This window comes from Hypanus sabinus, chromosome 26, assembly GCF_030144855.1.
Source record: "Hypanus sabinus isolate sHypSab1 chromosome 26, sHypSab1.hap1, whole genome shotgun sequence".
Lineage (NCBI taxonomy): Eukaryota > Metazoa > Chordata > Chondrichthyes > Myliobatiformes > Dasyatidae > Hypanus > Hypanus sabinus.
The window spans coordinates 34,110,545-34,132,093 of NC_082731.1; the positions used below are offsets into that span (position 1 = coordinate 34,110,545).

General features: G+C 45.9%; 1 protein-coding gene across 9 annotated transcripts in view; it reads right to left on the reverse strand.

The window, feature by feature from the left end:
* Positions 1–14,355: 14,355 nt before the first annotated feature.
* The window catches only part of LOC132381426 (homeobox protein Meis1-like), a 425,677-nt gene continuing 418,483 nt past the window's right edge, over positions 14,356–21,549 (reverse strand). For 7 of the 9 annotated variants that reach the window (XM_059950824.1, XM_059950828.1, XM_059950827.1 and 4 more), the window contains one exon: positions 14,356–20,346. In XM_059950824.1, the coding sequence (XP_059806807.1) occupies positions 20,066–20,346 (281 nt within the window). In that variant the 3' untranslated portion in view covers positions 14,356–20,065. The remainder of the gene's footprint in view (positions 20,347–21,549) is intronic. The other 2 variants (XM_059950830.1, XM_059950829.1) reach the window with 1 other exon arrangement.

Here is a 21,549-nt window from a genome sequence, read left to right on the forward strand (position 1 = left end):
GCCCCACTTCTACCTGTATTTTCACCTCCCTCCCATCACCTTCGAGTGGACTGTCAAACCATTGTCTGTGGCCTGGAGGTCTGTGTGAGCCTATTAAAAGTGATAAGTGGCACTTTAAAAGCTGGGAGATAAAATTTCTGCTGCAGGGCTCAATACGGAGTTTTAACGATGGAAAAAGTGAATAAAGATTTACCCAGGTTTTTCTTTCAGCTTTAAGCTTTTAACTTTCAAAAATTCAAATCCTTTTGATCTATCAGCCAATATTGTGAGAAACATTACCATATAACAGACCATAAATTGGCAGCTCTGTTCCATACAACAGGACTGTGGTGGCGTTTCAATAAGGTCCTAAATTGGCTGTAAAGTGCCAAGTGTAAAGGCACTATAGGAAACCCTTGTCTTTGCTTCCTTTTGCTTCTGAAGTGACTTGGATACAAATCCACATGCAAACTAAGGTCAATTTCACAAAAACAACATGCAAATGCCGAAACAAATGACCAAAGATGATTGCCATCTCCCGCTGAGCAGTGAAACTCTTGCTGCTCCTTGCAGTTGCTGGTTTTCATTTTGATTTTTAAAAAATCCCCTGACAAAGTCTAGCATTCAGACACCAATGGAGTGGGTGTTGGCCCAGACCAGAGATTGGGATATGGAATCTCATCCATTCTCTTACGAACACCAGAAAACCGGCTACAATTTTCTACTGAGAGCTTTCCAAGTTACTTCAGACACCAGAAGGTGAATAATGTTTTAGTTTTGTCCGAACCTGCTGGGTTCTGTTTTGAATTTATTCCAGAATTGTTGTGGGAGCTTGTGTTTGAGTGTTACCATGGAGAGGTGTCGTTGCGAGCTTGTTAACAAGATGGGGTAAAGGGGTCTTCAAGAGGAAGGGTGGTTTTGAGAGTGTGGTAAACTATGTATACCTGTCTGGACATGCCCCTCTGCTGACTGCTCCTGTGGCTCCTCCCACAGACCCCTGTGTAAAGGCGATTGGAGGCACTGCTCCTCCCTCAGTCTCCGAGATGCTGTGCTCCCTTTTGCTGCTAATAAAAGCCTATTGTTCACCTCCCGTCTCTGAGAATTATTGATGGTGCATCAGAGAGTGAGAGCGAGAGGAACAGTGAGAGAGAAGAGGGGAAAGGAGAGGGAGAGAGAGAGGGTAATGCGGGAGCGAGGGGGAGAGCATGAGAGAGAGAAAGTGGGTGGGATGGAGAGAGAGGAGAGAGATTTTATGAGACAAGCACTTCCAGACCACACAGCAGACACGATTGAGCACATTGCTCCAACCAGGTGCTTCAACCATATACAGTCAGAATCAGGTTTAATATCTCTAGCATACGCTGTGAAATTTACTATTTTGTTGCAACGGTACATTGCAAAACATAATATTAAAAATAATTCTAAATTACAATAAGAAATATATGAACAAATGCCCATAAATTGTGTTCACCCCACCCCCTTGGAAGTTTTCATGGTTTACTGTTCAACAACATTGAATTAATGAGGATTTAATCCGGCTTTTTTTTGACACTAGTCAACAAAGAAAGACTCTTTTGTGTCAAAGTGAAAACAGTTCTCTACAAAGTGATCTAAATTAATTAGAAATATATTCACAAAATGATTGATTGCATAATTACTCACCCCTTCAAGTCATTAATTATTAGCTGCACCTTTGGCAGCAATTTCAGCCTCGAGTCTGTGTGGATAGGTCTCTATCAGCTTTGCACATCTGGACACTGCAATTTTTCCCCATTCTTCTTTACAAAATTACTCAAGCTCTGTCAAATTGCATGGAGATCATGAGTGAACAGCCTTTTTCAAGTCCAGCCACAAATTCCCAATTGGATTGAGGTCTGGACTCTGACTTGGCCACTCCAGCATTAACTTTATTGTTTTTAAGCCATTCCTGTGTAGCCTTGGCTTTACGCTTGTGGTTATTGTCTTGCTGGGAAACAAATCTTCTCCCAAGTCGCAGTTCTCTTGCAGACTGCAGGTTTTCCTCCAGGATTCCCCTGTATTTTGCTGCATTCATTTTACCCTCTTCCTTCACAAGCCTTCCAGCATGCCTCACAGTAGAGATGGTGTACTGTTGATGATGTGCAGTGTTTGGCTTACACCAAACAGCATTTACTCTGATGTCCAAAAAGCTCAATTCTGGTTTCATCAGACCATAGAACTTTCTTCCAGCTGACTTCAGAGTCTCCCACATGCCTTCTGGCAAACGCTAGCTGAGATCTGATGTGAGTTTTTTCCAACAGTGGCTTTCTCTTTGCTACTCTCCCATAAAGCTGCGACCGGTGAAGCACCCGGGCAACAGTTGTTGTATGTACAGTCTCTCCCATCTCAGCCACTGAAGCTTGTAACTCCTCCAGAGTTGTTATTAAGCCTCTTGGAGGCCCCCCTCATGAGTTCCCTTCTTGAATATCCACTCAGTTTTTGAGGACAGCCTGTTCTAGGCAGATTTACAGCTGGGCCATATTCTTTCCGTTTCTTGATGATTGACTGGACTGTCCTCCAAGGGATATTCAGTGACTTGGAAAGTTTCTTGTATCCATCTCCTGACTTGTACTTTTCAATAACCTTTTTGCGGAGTTGATTGGAGTGTTCTTTTGTCTTCATGGTGTAGTTTTTGTCAGGATACTGACTCGCCAGCAGTTGGACCTTCCAGGTACAGGCGTATTTGTACTACAACAAACAATGGTCTCCAAAAACAGAACTCCGATTAACTAATTATGCGACTTCGAAAACCAATTGGCTGCACCAGTGATGGTTTTGCCATATTAAAGGGATTTGAATACTTATGCTGTCAATTATTCTGTGTTTTATATTTGTAGTTCATTTAGATCACTTTGTAGAGATCTGTTTCCATGAAAGGGTCTTCTTCTGTTGATCAGTGTAAAAAAAAGCCAAACTAAATCCAAAAACGTGAGCACGAGGAAATCTGCAGATGCTGGAAATTCAAGCAACACACACAAAATGCTGGTGGAACGCAGCAGGCCAGGCAGCATCTATAGGGAGAAGCGCTGTTGACGTTTCGTGCGGAGACACTTCGTCAGGACTAATGGGAAAAAGTGATAGTAAGAGATTTGAAAGTGGGAGGGGGAGACCCAAAATGATAGGAGAAGACAGGAGGGGGAGGGATGAAGCTAAGAGCTGGAAAGCTGATTGACAAAAGGGATACAAGGCTGGAGAAGGGTGAGGATGATGGGATGGAAGGCCTTGGAAGAAAGAAAGGGGGAAGGAAGCACCAGAGGAAGATGGAGAACAGACAAGGAGTTATTGTGAGAGGGAAAGAAAGAGAAAATAATTAATAATTAGGGATGGAGTAAGAAGGGGAGGAGGGGTATTAACAAAAGTTAAAGAATTGAATCCATTGTGATTCAATGTTATAAAACATGAAAAATTCCGGTGGGGGAGGGGCGAATATTTATAGACACTGTATATATAAATTAAATAACTAATGCAAGATTGTTGAGTGTGTGTGAAACCATGGTTTCATTGGGCTGTGTAAGTCTGGAGAATACAAACCCATGTGATTGGGAGGGCTCTCCCACCCCAAACCCTGGTTTGTGTGGATGCTGTGTAATTTCCTACCCTGTTACAGCTCAGTGCCAGAAAATAACAGACAGCACACTGCACACGATTAAAGGAATTATGTTTATGAAATTAACTTAACGGAAGGGTTAGTAAAGAAAAGAATGAAAAAAACCCCAAAAAGGGCCCCATTATAATTAAACAGTCAAATGTGCACAAGTTGGAGCCCAACGCTTCCCAAAAGTCATATTCTCCGATCCTCAGTCGACCTCACCACCTCGCTCCATCGAATCACAGTCCCCCACCGGGTCGAATCCTACAACCGGTTCTCTCTGACGTCTTTTTCCTTCATCTCCTGCTGATGAAAGACCCCAGCTCACACCAGTGTCAGGCATGCACAAAAAAAAACGCTTCCCTGATAGGATGCAAACACTTGGAAATCTGCAGAAGCTGGAAATTCAAGCAACACACACAAAATGCTGGTGGAACGCAGCAGGCCAGGCAGCATCTATAGGGAGAAGCGCTGTCGACGTTTTGGGCCGAGACCCTTCCTCAGGACTTTGTCGGGGAGCTGTTGTAGTCTGGCGTACTGACTTCTACCTGGCCGAGGCACAGCAGCAGCTCTCTGATACCTCTTATTTACCCCTTGATCGTGACCAGTCCTGACGAAGGGTCTCGGCCCGAAACGTCGACAGCGTCTCTCCCTATAGCTGCTGCCCGGCCCGCTGCGTTCCATCAGCATTTTGAATGTGTCCCCTGACAGTAGGCTCACAGTCCAAAGCACCACAACACAAGCACTGCTTCTCCAGAAAGACCATCATGTTAGCAGTGAAACCTTTCCCAGGCCATTACAGGTCTTCAGGCTCATGCACTTCCTCCCTGATGGTAGAAATGAGAACAGGACATGCCCTGGGTGATGCAGGTCCTTAACGATGGATACCATCTTTTAAAAGGGCCGTCTTTTGGCGACGTCCTCGACGCTGGGGAGGTGGTGCTGGTGATGGAGCTGGCTGGGTTTGTAACTTTCTGCAGCTTTTTCCAATCCTGTCCTGTAAGACAGTAATATAACTGTCCACACTCTCCACTTGATGGTGCTTCCCCTTGTCTTATCTTCCTGAAGTCCACAATCAATTCCCTGGGTCTACTAACGTTGAGTGGAGGTCCAGTGCTCTGACACCACGCAACCAGCTGATCTATCTGCCTCCTGCCCCTCCTGCCCCCTCATCCCCATTTGAAATTCTGGAGATAAGAGTCGTGTCATCGGCAAGCTTACAGATGGCACTTGAGCCACACATGGTCATGGACGTAGAGAGAGTAGAGCAGTGGGCTAAGCATGCATCGAGGACTGTCGGCGAGGAGGAGAGATAATTTCTGATCTGCACTGACCGTCGGCTCCCAGTGAGGACGTCAAGCATCCAGTTGCAGAGGGCGGTACAGGGGCCCAGGTTTGTTGACGAGTACTGAGAGCGCGATGGTATTGAACGCTGATGGTATTAAGCCGCAGCCTGACGTAAGTGTTGCTATTGCCCAGGTGATCCGAGGCCGAGCAGGAGAGCCGGAGAGGTTGCATCCGCTGTAGACCTATTGTGGGATGAGGCAAGTTGCAGTGGGTCCAAGTCATTGGCTATGCAGGAATCGATTCTGGATGGCCAACTCCCCCACAGCACTTGATCACAGCAGATGCGAGTGCCACTGGGCAACAGCCACTGAGGCAGCTCCCCCTGCTCATCTTGGTATGGTGGTCGCATTTTGTAGCCGGTGGGAGCCTCCGTCTGCAGCAGTGGGAGATCGAAGGTGTATGAAGGAGGAAGAGGTTAGAACGGTAACTGCATCGTTAAGGCCAAGGAAGCCACTGGAAAAATCTTCATCTCTTCTGCTCAGATAAACCACGCTGGCAGAGCTCATTAAACGAGTAAGCTTAACTTTCAGACTTTTATAAAGCACTCACAAAACCACATTTTCTACAGACACCGAAGATTCCAAAAAACGACAGTACTGTGCCTTAAGCAAGGGTGCCAAAGACTTTTGCACAGTACTGTAGTTTTTGGATTCTTGGAGCAGAGAGTGAGTATGTAAATCTGGTGGGAGCGAAGGATGTCAGGAATGGTGAGGGTGGAGTGCCTCGGGAGGGGTGTGGGACAGGCGGCAGAGAGGAGTGGCGGGGAGGGGTGGATGCAGACACACCCAGTCCTGAGACACCAGGCAAGGTCATTTGATTCCAAACAATTAGTTTATTGATCATTACAGAATGTCTCCCAGGTGCTTCCTGCTCCCTCTCCTCTCCCTTCCCCTTTTCCTAACCATGATCCCCCTCTCCCTGCCCCCTTCCCACTCTCAGTCCATAATAGAGACCCAGATCAGAATCAGGTTTATCATCACTCACGTGTGTCATGAAATTTGTTTCTTTTGTGGCAGCAGTACAGTGCGATACATAAAATTACTGCAGTACTCTGCAAATGCCTTAGGCACGCTAGATGTATATATGTGACTAAGACTTTTGCACAGGACTCTATTCACAATGCAGAAATACCACTAATATCATACACTGCTCATTCCAAAGCCCTGTCACCAAATCAGACCGAATGATTCAGGCTAAATATTCTCAGCTTTTACCCTGGAATGACCCTGGGTATTGGAAGACATTTCTGATTTCTTCTCTGGTAAAACTGACCAAGAAGGCCTTCAAAACATTTGCGTTGCTCATGCATCCCCTCTCTCTCCTCCTGAATTTACTTGTGAGACGTACCGGTGCCACGGTAGTGCGAGAGCAGTGTGTTTAGCCGTTGAAGTTAATGTGACTTTAAATCTCCGCCTGGCTCTCTCTGTCTTCTCCGCTTCCTCTCCAGTCCCTGATGAAGGCTGTCGGCCCAAAATGTCGACTGTTTATTCTTTTCCATAGACGCTGACTGACCTGCTGAGTTCCTCCAGCGTTGTGTGTGTGTGTGTGTGTGTGTGTGTTGCTTTAAATCTCCTTACTTGGTTATTTGCACTAATTTCAATAATTATGGAGACAAAATTTGACGCATCATTTGACTAGATTATTCTTAACTGAAAATGTCTGAGTTTGCTGAACACTAACAAAAATATATATCCTGAAACTGCAACAAAAAAAAATCAAAGTTTGACTTACTTAACAATTCTTTGAAGTGGGAACCTTATAAATATACCTCAATCAGCGACTGTGATAAATCAGAGCCACAGAATAGTTTTACATCTTCAGGCTTTGTCCAGTGTGGCAGAATCACAGCAAACTGTGAATGGAAATCAAAAGAAAACTGCAGATGTTGGAAATCTGAAATTAAAGAAGAAAATGTTGCAGGAACTCGGGTAGCAGATGAGAGAAGAGAAACAGGGTTAATCTTTTATGTTGGAATCCAGTTTGAATGAAAGGCCTCTGAGCTAAAAGGTTAACTTCATTGCCAATGCACAAGAGTTTCTGCCGATGCTGGAAATCTAGAGCAACACACACAAAACGCTGGAGGAACTCAGCAGGCCAGACAGCGTCGATGGAAAAGATTAGAGAGTCGATACTTCAGGCCGAGACCCTCAACTCCAGGACAACTCCAGGTCTAGAATCTGGGCTTTGTTGCAACGTCATTGCCTGTTTCAGACTGACCCCAGATAGACTGGTGGGGAGTTTCTTTCCTCACAGCTGCTGGTGGGCCTGGTGAGTGTTTCCAGCATTTTATTCCAACAGACGATGCCCTGGGACCAGTATTTATTGTGCACCGGGAGCAGGCTGAATGAGAATCAGGATCAGTTTTCAAATCTCTGACCACTGTCGTACGTCATAAAAAGTGTTCTTCTGCAGAGATACATGAAAAAAACCTATAAATTACACAAGCAAGTTCACGCTGAATCCCCTTTTTTCTGGGACGACCATGTCAACTCACCTTCCAGTGGGTAAATTATTTTATTAGTTGTTCGTTGATGGAATGTGCTGCGGTAGTTCGGACTGACCCTTGGCGAGCTGCTTTGTGCTTCTGCTGCGAGGAGGGAGTCCCGGGACCCTGACTCCGCGCCAACGAAGGAAGGCGGTGTACTTCTACTTTAGGATGATGTCTGACCAGGAGGACGAGGCGGAGTCTGGTGGGGTTGCCCACCAAGGGTCGCAGACCATGAGTTAAGAGGAACCCATCCCCTGGGTCCTCTGCTTTTTGCCTATTTTGGGACCTACAAAACTGTGCCAAAAGTCTTAGGCACATATATATACCTTCCTTCCTTTATAACCATATAACAATTACAGCATGGAAACAGGCCATCTCGGCCCTTCTAGTCCGTGCCGAATGCTTACTCTCACCTAGTCCCACCGACCTGCACTCAGCCCATAACCCTCCATTCCTTTCCTGTCCATATACCTATCCAATTTTTATTCAAATGACAATATCGAACCTGCCTCTACCACTTCTACTGGAAGCTCGTTCCACAAAGCTACCACTCTCTGAGTAAAGAAGTTCCCTCTCATGTTACCCCTAAACTTTTGCCCCCTAACTCTCAACTTGTCCTCTTGTTTGAATCTCCCCTACTCTCAATGGAAAAAGCCTATCCATGTCAATTCTATCTATCCCCCTCATCATTTTAAATACCTCTATCAAGTCCCCCCTCAACCTTCTACACTCCAAAGAATAAAGACTTAACTTGTTCAACCTTTCCCTGTAACTTAGGTGCTGAAACCCAGGTAACATTCTAGTAAATCTCCTCTGTACTCTCTGTATTTTGTTGACATTTTTCCTATAATTCGGTGACCAGAACTGTACACAACACTCAAAATTCAGCCTCACCAATGCCTTGTACAATTTTAACATTACATCCCAACTCCTATACTCAATGCTCTGATTTATAAAGGCCAGCATACCAAAAGCTTTCTTCACCACCCTATCCACATGAGATTCCACCTTCAGGGAACTATGCACCATTATTCCTAGATCACTCTGTTCTACTGTATTCCTCAGTGCCCCACCATTTATTCCCTACTCTGACCTTTTACTTCTCATCTGCCTGCTAATTCTCCCTGGGCCCCCTTTTCCTTCCCTTTCTCCTTCGATCCACTCTCCTCTCCTATCAGATTCCTTCTTCTCCAGCCCTTTACCTTTCCAAACCACCTGGCTTCACCAATCACCTTGCCCCTCCTTCCCCCTCCCCCCACCTTTTTACATCCTCCCCCTTCTCTCCCAGTTCTGAAGAAGGGTCTCAGCCTGTAACGTTGACTGTTTATTCATTTCCATAGATGCTGCCTGGCTGCTGAGGTCATCTTGTGTTTTGGACGTGTTGGTGTATATAACAAGTCTGCACAGTACTGTAGTAATTATGTGTATTGCACTGTACTGCTGCCACAAAAAACCCCCAAAAATCATGACAAGTGTGAGTGATGATAAACCTGATTCTGATAAAGGTCTATGTTGTGGACTGCGGGTGGGATGAGAGGAGAATCATGGTTGGGGAAAAAGGAGAGGGGAGGGAGAGGAAGCACCAGAGACATTTTGTAATCATCAACAAATCAATTGTTTGGAATCAAATGGTTCAGCCTGTTGTCTCTGGGCTGGGTGTATTTATACCCGCCCCTGGCACTCCTCTGCCCCGTCCCACACCCCTCCCGTGGCGCTCCCAACATCCTTTGCTTCCGCCAGATTTACAAACCCGCTCTCCGCTCCACATTGACAAATACAGTACTGTGCAAAAGTCTTAGGTACCTTAGCTAGGTATACATGCCTAAGACAGGACTGAGTACCAAACGACAAGATGAGCCTCCAAATCTCATTTAGCAGTATGGTTACAAAATGGGGCGAGGGCTTTCAGCCCTGAGCGTTAGTCTGGCTCCATGTAGGAGCCTCCTGGCTAGTTTCCTCTCTCATGACTCTCCCTACCTTGGCACGCTTTCCTCTTTGGCTACTTGCTCAGCTCCGGTTTGGAAGGTGCAACTGGATCTGCCTCCAATCTGTGAATTCCACACCCTATCCTTTCCGGGTGTGTGAAAAAAAAATCTTTCTTTGTGTTGGTTTTGGTTCTTTTGCCAGTGAGATTCTTTCAAATGATTTCCTGATCCCCGACCTCGGCAATTGGACCATTTCTCAATCCGTTTATTGCGCTTAGGTCTTCAAGCTTTCAAACGTGAAGGTGATTGGAGGAAAGACGTCAGAGGTAGCTTTTTCACTCAGAGCGTGGAATGAGCTGCCACCACAGGTACATAAAGAATTTATTTATTTCTTAATTGAGATACACATGGAATAGGCCCCTCTGGGCATTTGAGTCACGCCACCCAGCAAACCCCAATTTAACCCTCGCCTAATCACGGGACAATTTACAATGACCAAATGAACTAGCGAGCAGTATGGCCCTGGACTGTGGGAGGAAACCTGCGCTATCACGGGGAGATCGTACAAATTGCTTTCAGGCAGTGGCAGTGACATTTAAGAGACTTTTATATCTGCACTTGGATGGAAAAAAAGTGGAGGGCCACGTGGGAGCGAGAGGCTGAACTGCTCTTGGAGTAGGTTAAAAGGTTGGTACAACATTGTGGGCTGGAGGGCCTGTAATGTGCTGTACTGTTCTACACTCTGCCTCTATCACATCATTACCAGAGCCAAGGAAAGCAAGCTTAGTCTCCCCAGACCGCTCATCCTTATATTCTGTGCTGCAACCCTCTTGTCTCCTTATAGCATTATATCTGTCCCAAAGTACAGCACATAATTCTCTAGTCCAAACAGTTCTTCCTGTCTCTTGCAGTCTGAGCGTCAGTGGGTATCAGGCCCAGGAACCTGCATTTAGCTTCAATAACTTTCTCAGCCTATCCCACCTCTTTCAATAAACTATGCCAATATCAGAGATTTCCCACCACCCAGGTCATGCCCTCTTCTCACTGCTGCCATCAAATAGAAGGTACAAGAGCCTCAGGACTTGCACCACCCGGTTCAAGAACAGTTACTACCCCTCTTGAACAAAAGGGGATAACTACACTCATCCATTGAGATGCTCCCACAGCCAATGTTCTCTCTTTAAGGATTCTTTACATTTGCACAGTTTGTTGTCTTCTGCACTCTGGTTGATCTTTCACTGATCCTGTTATCGTTACTATTCTATAGATTTGCTGAGTATGCCCACAGGAAAATGAATCTCAGGGTTGTATATGGTGACATAGATGTACTTTGGTAATAAAATTTACTTAGAACTTTGCTATATCCCCGGATCTTTTTGTTCTTGGATCCCATTCAGAATCGACCTCTAGGTTAGTACCTTCACCTATCACCCGTCTGACCGTTAATTCAGCTTGCGGGTTGTCCTCCCCACATTCCTCCCCGATCTTCCATCCTGGCGTCGTTAGCGGATCTGGAGCTTGTGTTGTACGCACCAAAGTCCAGGTCATTCATAGATACTGAGGAGAGCAGAGGGCCTTGTACAGATTAGTGAAGCCTTGTACAGCCTTCAGGCGATGTTCAATGTTGCTCTTGGTCATTTTGTCATCTTCCCAATGCCCTTCATTGTCTGAATACCCGTCTCCACCATGGAGTTTAATGCCGATAAGTGTGAGGTGCTACGTTTTGGTAGGACTAATCAAAATAGGAGATACATGGTAAATGGTAGGGCATTGCAGAATGCAGTAGAACAGAGTGATCTAGGAATAATGGTGCATAGTTCCCTGAAGGTAGAATCTCATGTGGATAGGGTGGTGAAGAAAGCTTTTGGTATGCTGGCCTTTATAAATCAGAGCATTGAGAATAGGAGTTGGGATGTAATGTTAAAATTGTACAAGGCATTGAAGAGGCTGAATTTTGAGTGTTGAGTACAGTTCTGGTCACCGGATTATAGGAAAAATGTCAACAAAATAGAAAGAGTACAGAGGAGATTTACTAGAATGTTACCTGGGTTTCAGCACCTAAGTTACAGAGAAAGGTTGAACAAGTTAGGTCTTTATTCTTTGGAGTGTAGAAGGTTGAGGGGGAGACTTGATAGAGGTATTTAAAATGATGAGGGGGACAGATAGAGTTGACGTTGATAGGCTTTTTCCATTGAAAGTAGGGGAGATTCAAACAAGAGGACATGAGTTGAGAGTTAGGGGGCAAAAGTTTAGGGGTAACACGAGGGGGAATTTCTTTACTCAGAGAGTGGTAGCTGTGTGGAACGAGCTTCCAGTAGAAGTGGTAGAGGCAGGTTCGATATTGTCATTTAAAGTAAAATTGGATAGGTATATGGACAGGAAAGGAATGGAGGGTTATGGGCTGAGTGCAGGTCGGTGGGACTAGGTGAGAGTAAGCGTTCGGCACGGACTAGAAGGGCTGGGATGGCCTGTTTCCGTGCTGTGATTGTTACATGGTTATAGTGGAAGAATCGTGACTGAGGTCTGTGCGGTGTAAAGGAGCCTAGCGGCACACAAATGAAAGACGATAGTAGGATGGACAGATAGTGTGACGAGGATGGGAAGCACCCAAGTGCTGGTGTATCTGAGACGAGAACTGAGACAGACTGCGAGACTGAGACGGAGAAAGGGTTCTGAGCTGGAGGCTAGACAATCAAGCGCCGAACCTCAGTTCAGGGGTTCTTTAGTAAAATCCTCTCGGCAAAACATGGCTGCCAACTAGCGGGGTGGGCCGAATCCAGCACCAGCTGTCCAGAGTCGGAGCGTCTAAACCCCGGGAGCCGGCAGTGTCGGCTGCGTATCGTAACGAGTCGACTGAGAGAAGCTTTGAGTGCCACCTGAAGACTACATTGACCCGAAGCATTTGTGCCCTCCTGTACTTGTCCTCAGTATCCACGAGTGACCTGGATGTCATTCCTCCTTCACCAGCCACTCATAGATTCTGAGGAAAGCAGCGGGCCTTGTGCTGGGCAGGGTCAGACACAAGTAAACATTCCCCTTCATTCAGGGAGACAGCCATTCACCGTATCCCCCCCCCCCACCTCACTATACCCCGCTCTCTGTTCTCTGACTGGAATTCCCGCCTTTGTCACTTTTCACCCGCTTGCCAATTCCTCCTAACGTTGAGACTGGTTTTCAGACAGTGAAAGCCAATAGGAAAACAGACACGTTGACTGAGAGGCTGAACACCACTTGCACCGGCCCGAAGCATTCCTTCTCCCTCAAGAGCTGCAGAGGGCTTCCAACGTTTGGCCTGTACACACCGGCTGTGTGATGTGTACAGGCCAAATACTCACAACAGTGCCTCTTTCAACTCAGACGGTTGAGGAAGTTTGATATGGGCCTCCAAATCCTTTCTACAGGGGCACAATTGAGGGCATCTTGACTGGCTGCATCGCTGCCTGATATGGGAACTGTACCTCCCTCAATCGCAGGACTCTGCAGAGAGTGGTGCGGACAGCCCAGCGCATCTGTAGATGTGAATTTCCCACTATTCAGGGCATTTACAAAGACGGGTGTGTAAAAAGGGCCTGAAGGATCATTGGAGACCCGAGTCACCCCAACCACAAACTGTTCCAGATGCTACCGTCTGGGAAACGGTACCGCAGCATGAAAGTCAGGACCAACAGGCTCCGGGACAGCTTCTTCCACCAGGCCCTCAGACTGATTAATTCGTGCTGACACAACTGTATTTCTGTGTTACACTGACTGTTCTATTTATTATAAATTACTATAAATGACTATGATTGCACGTTGCACATTCAGATGGAGATGTAACGTAAAGATTTTTACTCATGTATGTGAAGGATGTAAGTAATAAAGTCAATTTGATTCAATTCATTTTCCGTTCTTATTTTTGAGGTGCAGCACCCAGTCATTGGTTCCAGAGTGCATCTGGTCGCTGTCACGGCTATTTTATCTCGAGACACAACACGGGCTCTTCTGGCCCAGTGAGCCCGCACTGGTGAAGTCGACCTTCGGGCCACTTATCAATGTTTGTGAGATCTTGCTGTGCAGTAGCCACGACTGTAAATCATTGGTGCTGTAGTTCTGGGTAGGTCTGTAGTCTAATGTAGCTTTCTCTGTGTTGTTTTTTACGTAGTTCAGACTAGTTTTTGTACTGTGTCATGTAACACCATGGTCCTGAAAAACATTGTCTCGTTTTTACTGTGTACTGTACCAGCAGTTATGGTCGAAATGTCAATAGAAGTAATTTGACTTGACAAGTTTGTTGGAACGCATTGAAGTCAAAAAGAGGTGTTAGGTAAACACTCGTTCACCCCCTGCGTTTTTATTCTTTTATTTAATGTTTATTTTATTTAGAGATAACAGCCCCTTCAGGCTCAATGAGTCTGCGCTTTCCAGCTACACCCATGTGACCAATTCATCTACCAACCAGTGGGCTGTCGGCCTTTGGGAGGAAACCAGAGCACCCGGAGGAAACCCACACGGTCACGGGCAGAACGTACAGACTCCTTCCAGGCAGCAGCGGGAATTGAACTCGTGTCGCTGGCGCAGTCCAAGTGATACGCTAATGTGGTGCCCCAAAGTTTGCACCAGGCTATTCTGGATTTTTCAGAGGCTGGGACTCTGAGGGTGAGGGGCTGGGCAGAGGAGGGTTTGCCAAAGGGTTTACTGCAGGGAGCAATAAACAGCTCATGGCAAGAGAGAGAGAGAGAGAAAAATGGACAGGCAGATAGATAGAGAAAAGAGTGCAAGAGACAAAGAAATAATGAGAGAGATAGAGTGATAGAGTGATAGAGAGAAAGAGTGAGAAAGAGACAGAAAGATAGAGGGTGAGAGAGTGAGAGAGAGAGAGAAAGAGAGAGAAAAAGACAGAAAGATGGAGGAGGAAAGAGAGAGAGAGTGATAGAGAAAAAGAAATGGAGAGAGATATATGGAGAATCAATTATTTTTTTCTCTTCCCCACATTACTGATGCACCATCAATAACTCACTCTGAGACGTAAAGGCGAGATATCGGCTTTTATTGACTGGAAGAAGAAACAAGCAGTGAGTGACCACCATACTACATCCTGGAGACTGAGAGGCCGGGCTCAGGCCTCAGATCGCCTTTATACCGTGGTCTGTGGGAGGAGCCACAGGAGCAGTCAGCAGGGGGCGTGTCCAGACAGGTATATGTAGTTCACCACAACTTCACAGAACGCAGCTGCCCATTTCTGCTCTGACCCTCAAGTGAGATTCTCCAGTGCTGAGGTCATTGTTCCCACCTAGGTCTGACCAGATTCCGTGACCTGTACTGAGAATCATTTGAAGTGTGTTGGTGTTAAACCTGAAAGTACAAAGATTTCACTGGGCACTCTGAATATGAAGAAATTCCAGTCACTTCAAAATCCACACCCCATTCTGAATTGGCTGCATTCCCTTCTTTCTGTCCACCCAACTGGGCCATTGAATTTTATTGTTCTGTTGTGGTTGGCCAATCAAAGTGATTTCTTATTGACTGCTTCGGACTATCCTCTGTTTCAAACGTCAGAGGGCCACATTCGTACAGTGTAGAAGCAGTTCCTTCTGTACACCACAACCTCACCGAATTTTTTGCCTACCTATACTAATCCCACATCTTTACACTAGGCCCATCTCCTTCCCTGCTTTGCCAATTCCTTCATGTAAGGATTGAATCCTGATTTCATCACCTCCTCTGGCATGATTCCAGGTATCAACCAGTCCCTGTGTAAAAAAGAACTTCCCACACAGAACCCCTTTGAACCTACCTCCTCTCACCTTAAACCAAGGCCCTCTTGTTTTTCGTAGTGTAACTGTCCACAAATCTTTGCTCCAGCAAAGATTTTGAGTAGGATATCGATGCCTTACAATTTTATATACCTCTTTCAGGTCGCCTCTTATCCTTTGCTCCAGCAGAAACAAGCACAGTTTATCTGATTTTTTTTTCCCATAACTTAAGTCTTTCTAGTCCAAGCAATATCCTGATGAATCTCCTCTGCACTCTCCTTACCATTCTTCACACAATATTCGAGATGGGGGTCTAAGCAGTGTTTTGGAACGTTGCAAGACAATCCCCAATTCACTCGTTCTATGTGTTTACTCATCTTTTCCCTAAATGTCTTAGGCGAGTTTGTCCCCATGGCAGAGTGGCTCCACACTCCAATTGTGCCCAGAAGCCCAGCAGTGTGGGAGAAGCACCCTGTCCTACCCACCAGATCTTCCTTCCTTTCACCACCGCTCACCCCATTTACATGATCTAGTACTTCACCTGGGCCCAGTGGCACTATCCCAATTATAAGGCAGAATTAGTCCATTTGACCCATCGAGTTTGCTCTGCCATTTGATCATACCCTTTCAAGCCCATTCTCCTGCCTTCTCCCTGAATCCTTTGTCGTCTTTACTAATGAAGAACCTCAGCTTTTAAATATACCAAATGACTAGGTCTCCACAGATTCACCACCTCCTGAATAAAGAGATTCTTCTAATTCCTGATCAGTGATTTTGCTCAGGATCACATAATTTTCAAGATATAGGTGTAAATTGATCATTGTCTTACCTTGGAACGTGTTTCTGCTGCAGAGGATTCACTTTGAGAATCATTTGCAGAAATTCCCTGATGACTCAGCAATGGTTGGGTGCATAAAGGGAGGATGGGAGGATGAATACAGGGCCCTGGTGGAGGATTTTGTGCAAGCTGAATCATCTGCAGCTCAACATCAGTAAGACAAAGGAGGTGTTGATGGACTTTAGGAAGACTAAGTCTGCATTGCTCCCTGTTACTACCATTGGTGAGGACGTGGATGTGGTGAGGACCTACAGGTACCTGGGGGGGGGGCACCTGAATGATGGACTTGAGTGGAGCGCCAGCACAGAGGGCCAGAGTTGCCTCGACTTCCTGAGGAGACTGAGGTCCTTTGGAGTCTGCAGGCCTCTCCTTCACATGTTCTACCAGTCTGTTGTTGCCAGTACAACCTTCTATGTGGTGGTGTTCTGGGGCAGTGGCATCAACACGGATGATGCCAACAGGCTCAATAAACTGATTAGAAAGTCTGGCTCGGTTATAGGAGGCAAACTGGACACACTGTGGAGGCTGTGGTAGAACAAAAGGACCCTGTGGAAAATCTTGGCAGTTCTGGACAATGTTTCTCAACCTCTGCATGCCACCTTGGCTGAACGGAGGGGAACATTTAGTGATAGACTAAGACAACTGTGCTGCTCCAAAGAGGGCTATATGAGGTCATTCTTACCCTAGGCTATGAGGCTCCATAATGAGTCAACCTATAGTCAGGAAAGTGATGAGCCCCTCCTGTCAGACTGTTTGAGGTAACTTATTTTTTTAATTCTTTCTTACTTCTCTTCTAACATTGGTACGTCTGTGCACTTGTGACTTCCTTTGGGATTGATAAAATATTGTATATTGCAAATAATAGTTCCTTTCCATACCTGGTGAGACATTGGGTGGCAACCTTGCCATTTCTTTAGCACCTTTGTCTTTTGTTTTTTTTTTACATTGAGTTGCTCACGCAACGCTCTACCATGGAATGAAAGTGTGCAAGGAGCCGGTCAGACTCGAAGCCGAGACTGCGCACCTCAGGAAGCGGCTACACCACTGGCCAGCACTATTGCAGGGAGAGCCTTATGCTTTCAGTAGATAGATGGCTTTTAGTCAGAGTTATGAAGTGCATTTTGGCACTTAGTCACATCTACTCTGGAAATGGAGCAACTCTCCAAGGTCTCAGCATGGATTAGGATATTTGGAACACATTCCCAGATGCTTTTAAAAGTTCAGTGTATATTCTCAGTTGCTGATTCAGGGCAATTTCATTGTGAAGGACTTGTCCCTTTAGAATATAGAAGTGTACGGCACAGAAACAGGCCACTTGTCCGACAATGTGCATTGAATCAGCTACAATGCAAGTCAAAACTCCCAAAAACTAATCCCTCCTAACTACACCATGTCCATATCCCTCCATCCTCCTCACATCCACGTGCCTATCCAAACATCTCTTAAAAGCCTCTAATGTATTTGGTTCTACCACCATACCAGGCATCCACCGCTCTCTGAGTAAAAAACTTACCCCTCACATCCCCATTTGAACCGACCTCCTCTCACTTTCAATGCACGCCCTTTGGTATTAAACACTTATACCCTGGGAAACAGATGCTCCCTGTCCAGTCTATGTCTCTCATAATCTTGTAAACCTCCACCAGATCTCGCCTCAGCTTCTGACACTCCAGAGAAAACAACCAGAGTTTATCCAGCCTCTTATGATAGCACAAGCCCTCTAAACCAGGCAGCATCCTGGTGAGCCTCTTTTGCGCCCTCTTCAAAGCCTTCCGACAGTGAGGTGACCTGGACTATATGCAATACTCCAGATGTGGCCAAACCAGACTTTTATAAAGTTGCAACATAACCTCCTGACTTTTGAACTCAATGCCTCGACTAATAAAAGCAAATATAGGAGGCAGGCCAGACGTGGAGTGGTGATCCATCAATCAGTTGTTAGTGTGTGTTTAGACTACATGTACAGATGGGTAAGGAATTGTCTGAAAGTGACTGAAATTAACCTACATATATTTCAATATCTTTTAAACTATAGATAAGAGTATTTTATTCTCCTCTAGAATCATTAAAAGTACATCCCCAAGCACGACATGGCCAAGAATGTAAATTTTCCCAGTAGCAGATCTCCAATTGTAACCACAGCATCCAATAATTGGAAATCCTGAATTATGGTGGCCCATTAATTCTCAAACCAGTGATGTCACACCTTATCGGTTGTCCCATTAATTCTCAAACTAGTGAAGCCTCTCCTTATTGGTTGGACCATTAATTATCAAGCCAGTGATGTCTCCCCTTATTGGTTGGCCCGTGAGTAATGGCAGGAATTGAATCGCAATCCCTCAACCCATTTGTCCAATGAATTCATGACATCATCACTAGGAAAGTCCATTTGACATCAGGATGTGGGAGTAAACTGTTCCTATTAAATGGAAAGTAGAGATTCAGAATATTGACCTTTTGCACGCTGAGTTTCAGAAGAACGTTGGCTTTCTAAATATATGGTATCAGACTGGAAATTTACTAAAAAGAGCGCTTTGGAGGTGCACTCATCAGTTAATTGCAGGAAAAAACAGCCAAGTTGATTAAACACTTCATAGACAAGTTTTCAGGATGACTTGGCCATTATCGCTGAGCAGAGTTTGTAAACGTGGTGAAATATTATTGTAGGATTCTGAATCTGTCCCAGCACTAATCCATATATGTCTGAGCAGACATCGTCCGCTGCATTTCTGCAGAAAGAGAGTAAAGATTACTGGGACAGCATACGGAAGGTGATGCTTGGTTAGGGACTAGCTCTTCCACAATGATGGCGCCCACCAGCTTATAATTGGTTAGGGACTTGTCGAGATTCAGTTGATACTCCCTTCCCTTCCCCAACACCGGCATCCGAAACTCACTGCCATATTGGCTTATGATTGGTTAGGAACGGGTGCGGATTTAGCCCTGACAAAATGACACCAGCAGTCCCTTTCCCAAGGGATGTCGCCATGCCACCAGGTCGCGGATGGAAATGTTGAAACAGCGAGCTGTCGGCCTCCCCTCTCGCCCTGGCAGAAGCCATATCTGTCTCTCGCTCCTCAGAGAGAGGGGGAGTCTGTTGAGATGTTGAAGGGTTAGGACAGACAATAGTTTTCGATGGACTCTCGATCATCGGCTCTGGGCGTCTGCTATTGTATGGTGGGTGGGGCTCGAGCTTTTGCTGGAGCAAGTGGGGGGAGGAGGGGGATATTTTTGCTGCTACTTGTGCGTGGGGGGGGGTTCTGGTTCAACATTTTATCTGTCATTCATTCTTTGGGATTCCTTTCTGTTTCATGGATGTCTGTGAAGAGTACGAATTTCAGGTTGTATACTGTATACCTGCTCTGATATTAAATTGAACCATTGATTGGTTAGGAAGTGGTTAGGGTCTAGCATGGCAAGATACCACCGTTAACCCCTTCCCCGACACCACCGTCCAAATATCCCTGCCATATTGGATTATGATTGGTTAGGGTGTTTAGGGTCTAGCATGGCAAGATGCCACCGTTAACCCCTTCCCCGACACCACCGTCCAAATATCCCTGCCATATTGGATTATGATTGGTTAGGAAGTGTTTAGGGTCTACCCATTACAAGATGCCACCGTTAACCCCTTCCCCCAAGCTCGCATCCAGGCCCAGGGCCGTACTGGTGTACAACTGTGAGGATCTGTGTTGGAAGCAAGCTTCTATCCCACCCCCCCATCCCTCCTTCCCTCCACCCTCACACCTCCCCAGGAAAAGTTTCACGCTCCTCTCACCAGGTCATCGAGAATATCACACATAGTGTTGAAATACTTCATTGCTTTTTTCGTTATTTTTCTTTATCTATATGTATAAAAGAAAATCTATCAGAAACCAAAGGAACTAGTTAATTTAGTCTTCATTGTTTGTCGTAGATGCTCAAAAATGGTTGTAATGTCCTTCCTTTTCAGTGTTTCCTTATATATAAAAGTCTCATGATCGTTTAATTAAGATGCTCCAGAATTGGTCCTCGTTCAGATTCACAAAAAGTACAATAAAAATGAACAACAGTGTCACACACACAGCAGTCAGAATTCCAGTTTGTGCCTCAAATGCCAAGGCTGGGCATCTTATTAAACTCTTCCTCTTCTGTACATTTCTTTACATTTTAGTGGCCATGGACGTCCATAGCCTGCCCGCTCGTGATTGGCTCTCCAGGGCTCAGGAGGGAAGGGCTTTGCGATGACATCACTGGGTGGGAGGGGGGTCTGCTGTGCATCATCATGGCGGGATGGTGGGGGTGGCCGGGGACGTAGGAGTGTAGCGAGGGTCCGTGTCTCAGCTGGGCTGGGTGTGGTGTCACCGGGGGAGGGGTGTATCCGGGTTGTGGGAGGCCCATCCCCACTGCGCCTCCTTGAGATACGAAGTCTCCTGGTATTCCTGGCAAACCTGGAAGAACAAACACAAAATGTAATACCTTTCATATCGTTAACGTCCACCGACATTTCCTTTGTCCCCCCACATCTCCCATTCCAGCTAGAAAACCTGCAATAAGGGTTCGCAGCCTTCCTAGTTCCAGGGACTGTCTGGTCTAAGTTTAAACTTTCCTCCTATTTTTTGTTCAGTTGAACCCATTAACCAATGCAAAACTAGTCTCCAACTAGCCTCCATTAATTAGAACCACAGAACATTACAGCACAGAAACAGGCCTTTTGGCCCTTCTTGGCTGTACGGAACCATTTTTCTGCCTAGTCCCACTGACCGGCACCTGGGCCATATCCCTCCATACACCTCTCATCCATGCACCTGTCAAAGGTTTTCTTAAATGTTAAAAGTGAGCCGGCATTCACCACTTCATCTGGCAGCTCATTCCACACTCCCACCACTCTCTGAGTGAAGAAGCCCCCCCCCCAATGTTCCCTTTAAACTTTTCCCCCTTCACCCGTAACCCATGTCCTCTTGTTTTTTTCTCTCCTGGCCTCAGTGGAAAAAGCCTGCTTGTATTCACTCTATCTATACCCATCATAATTTTATACACCTCTATCAAGTCTCCCCTCATTCTTCTACGCTCCAGGGAATAAAGTCCTAACCTATTCAACCTTGCTCTGTAACTCAGTTTCTCAAGTCCCGGCAACATCCTTGTAAACCTTCTCTGCACTCTTTCAACCTTATTAATATCCTTCCTGTAATTCGGTGACCAAAATTATACTTGTTTTGCTTTGCGTTTTTGGAGGTTCCAGCACAGAATGATATCCATGTGGTACAAGCAAGGCACGAGGGTGGCCATATTTCATTAGGAGCTTGAGGAGATTTGCCTCGTCACCAGAGAAACTCACAAGTTCCTGCAGATGTACTGTGGAGAGCATTCTAACTGGCTGCATCACCGTCTGCTATGGGGGTAGGCGAGGGCTGGTGCACAGGATCGAAGACAGCTGCAGGGAGTTGCAAACTTAGTCAGCTCCATCACTAGCCTCCCCAGCATCCTGGACACCTTCAAGGAGCTATGCCTCAAAAGGGCAGCATCCCTCATTAAAGGCCCACATCCCCCAGGTTATTGCTTCAATCAGGGAGGAGGTACAGGAGCCTGAAGGCACACATTCAGCGATTCAGGAACAGCTTCTTCCCCTCTGCCATCAGGAAGGAGGTACAGGA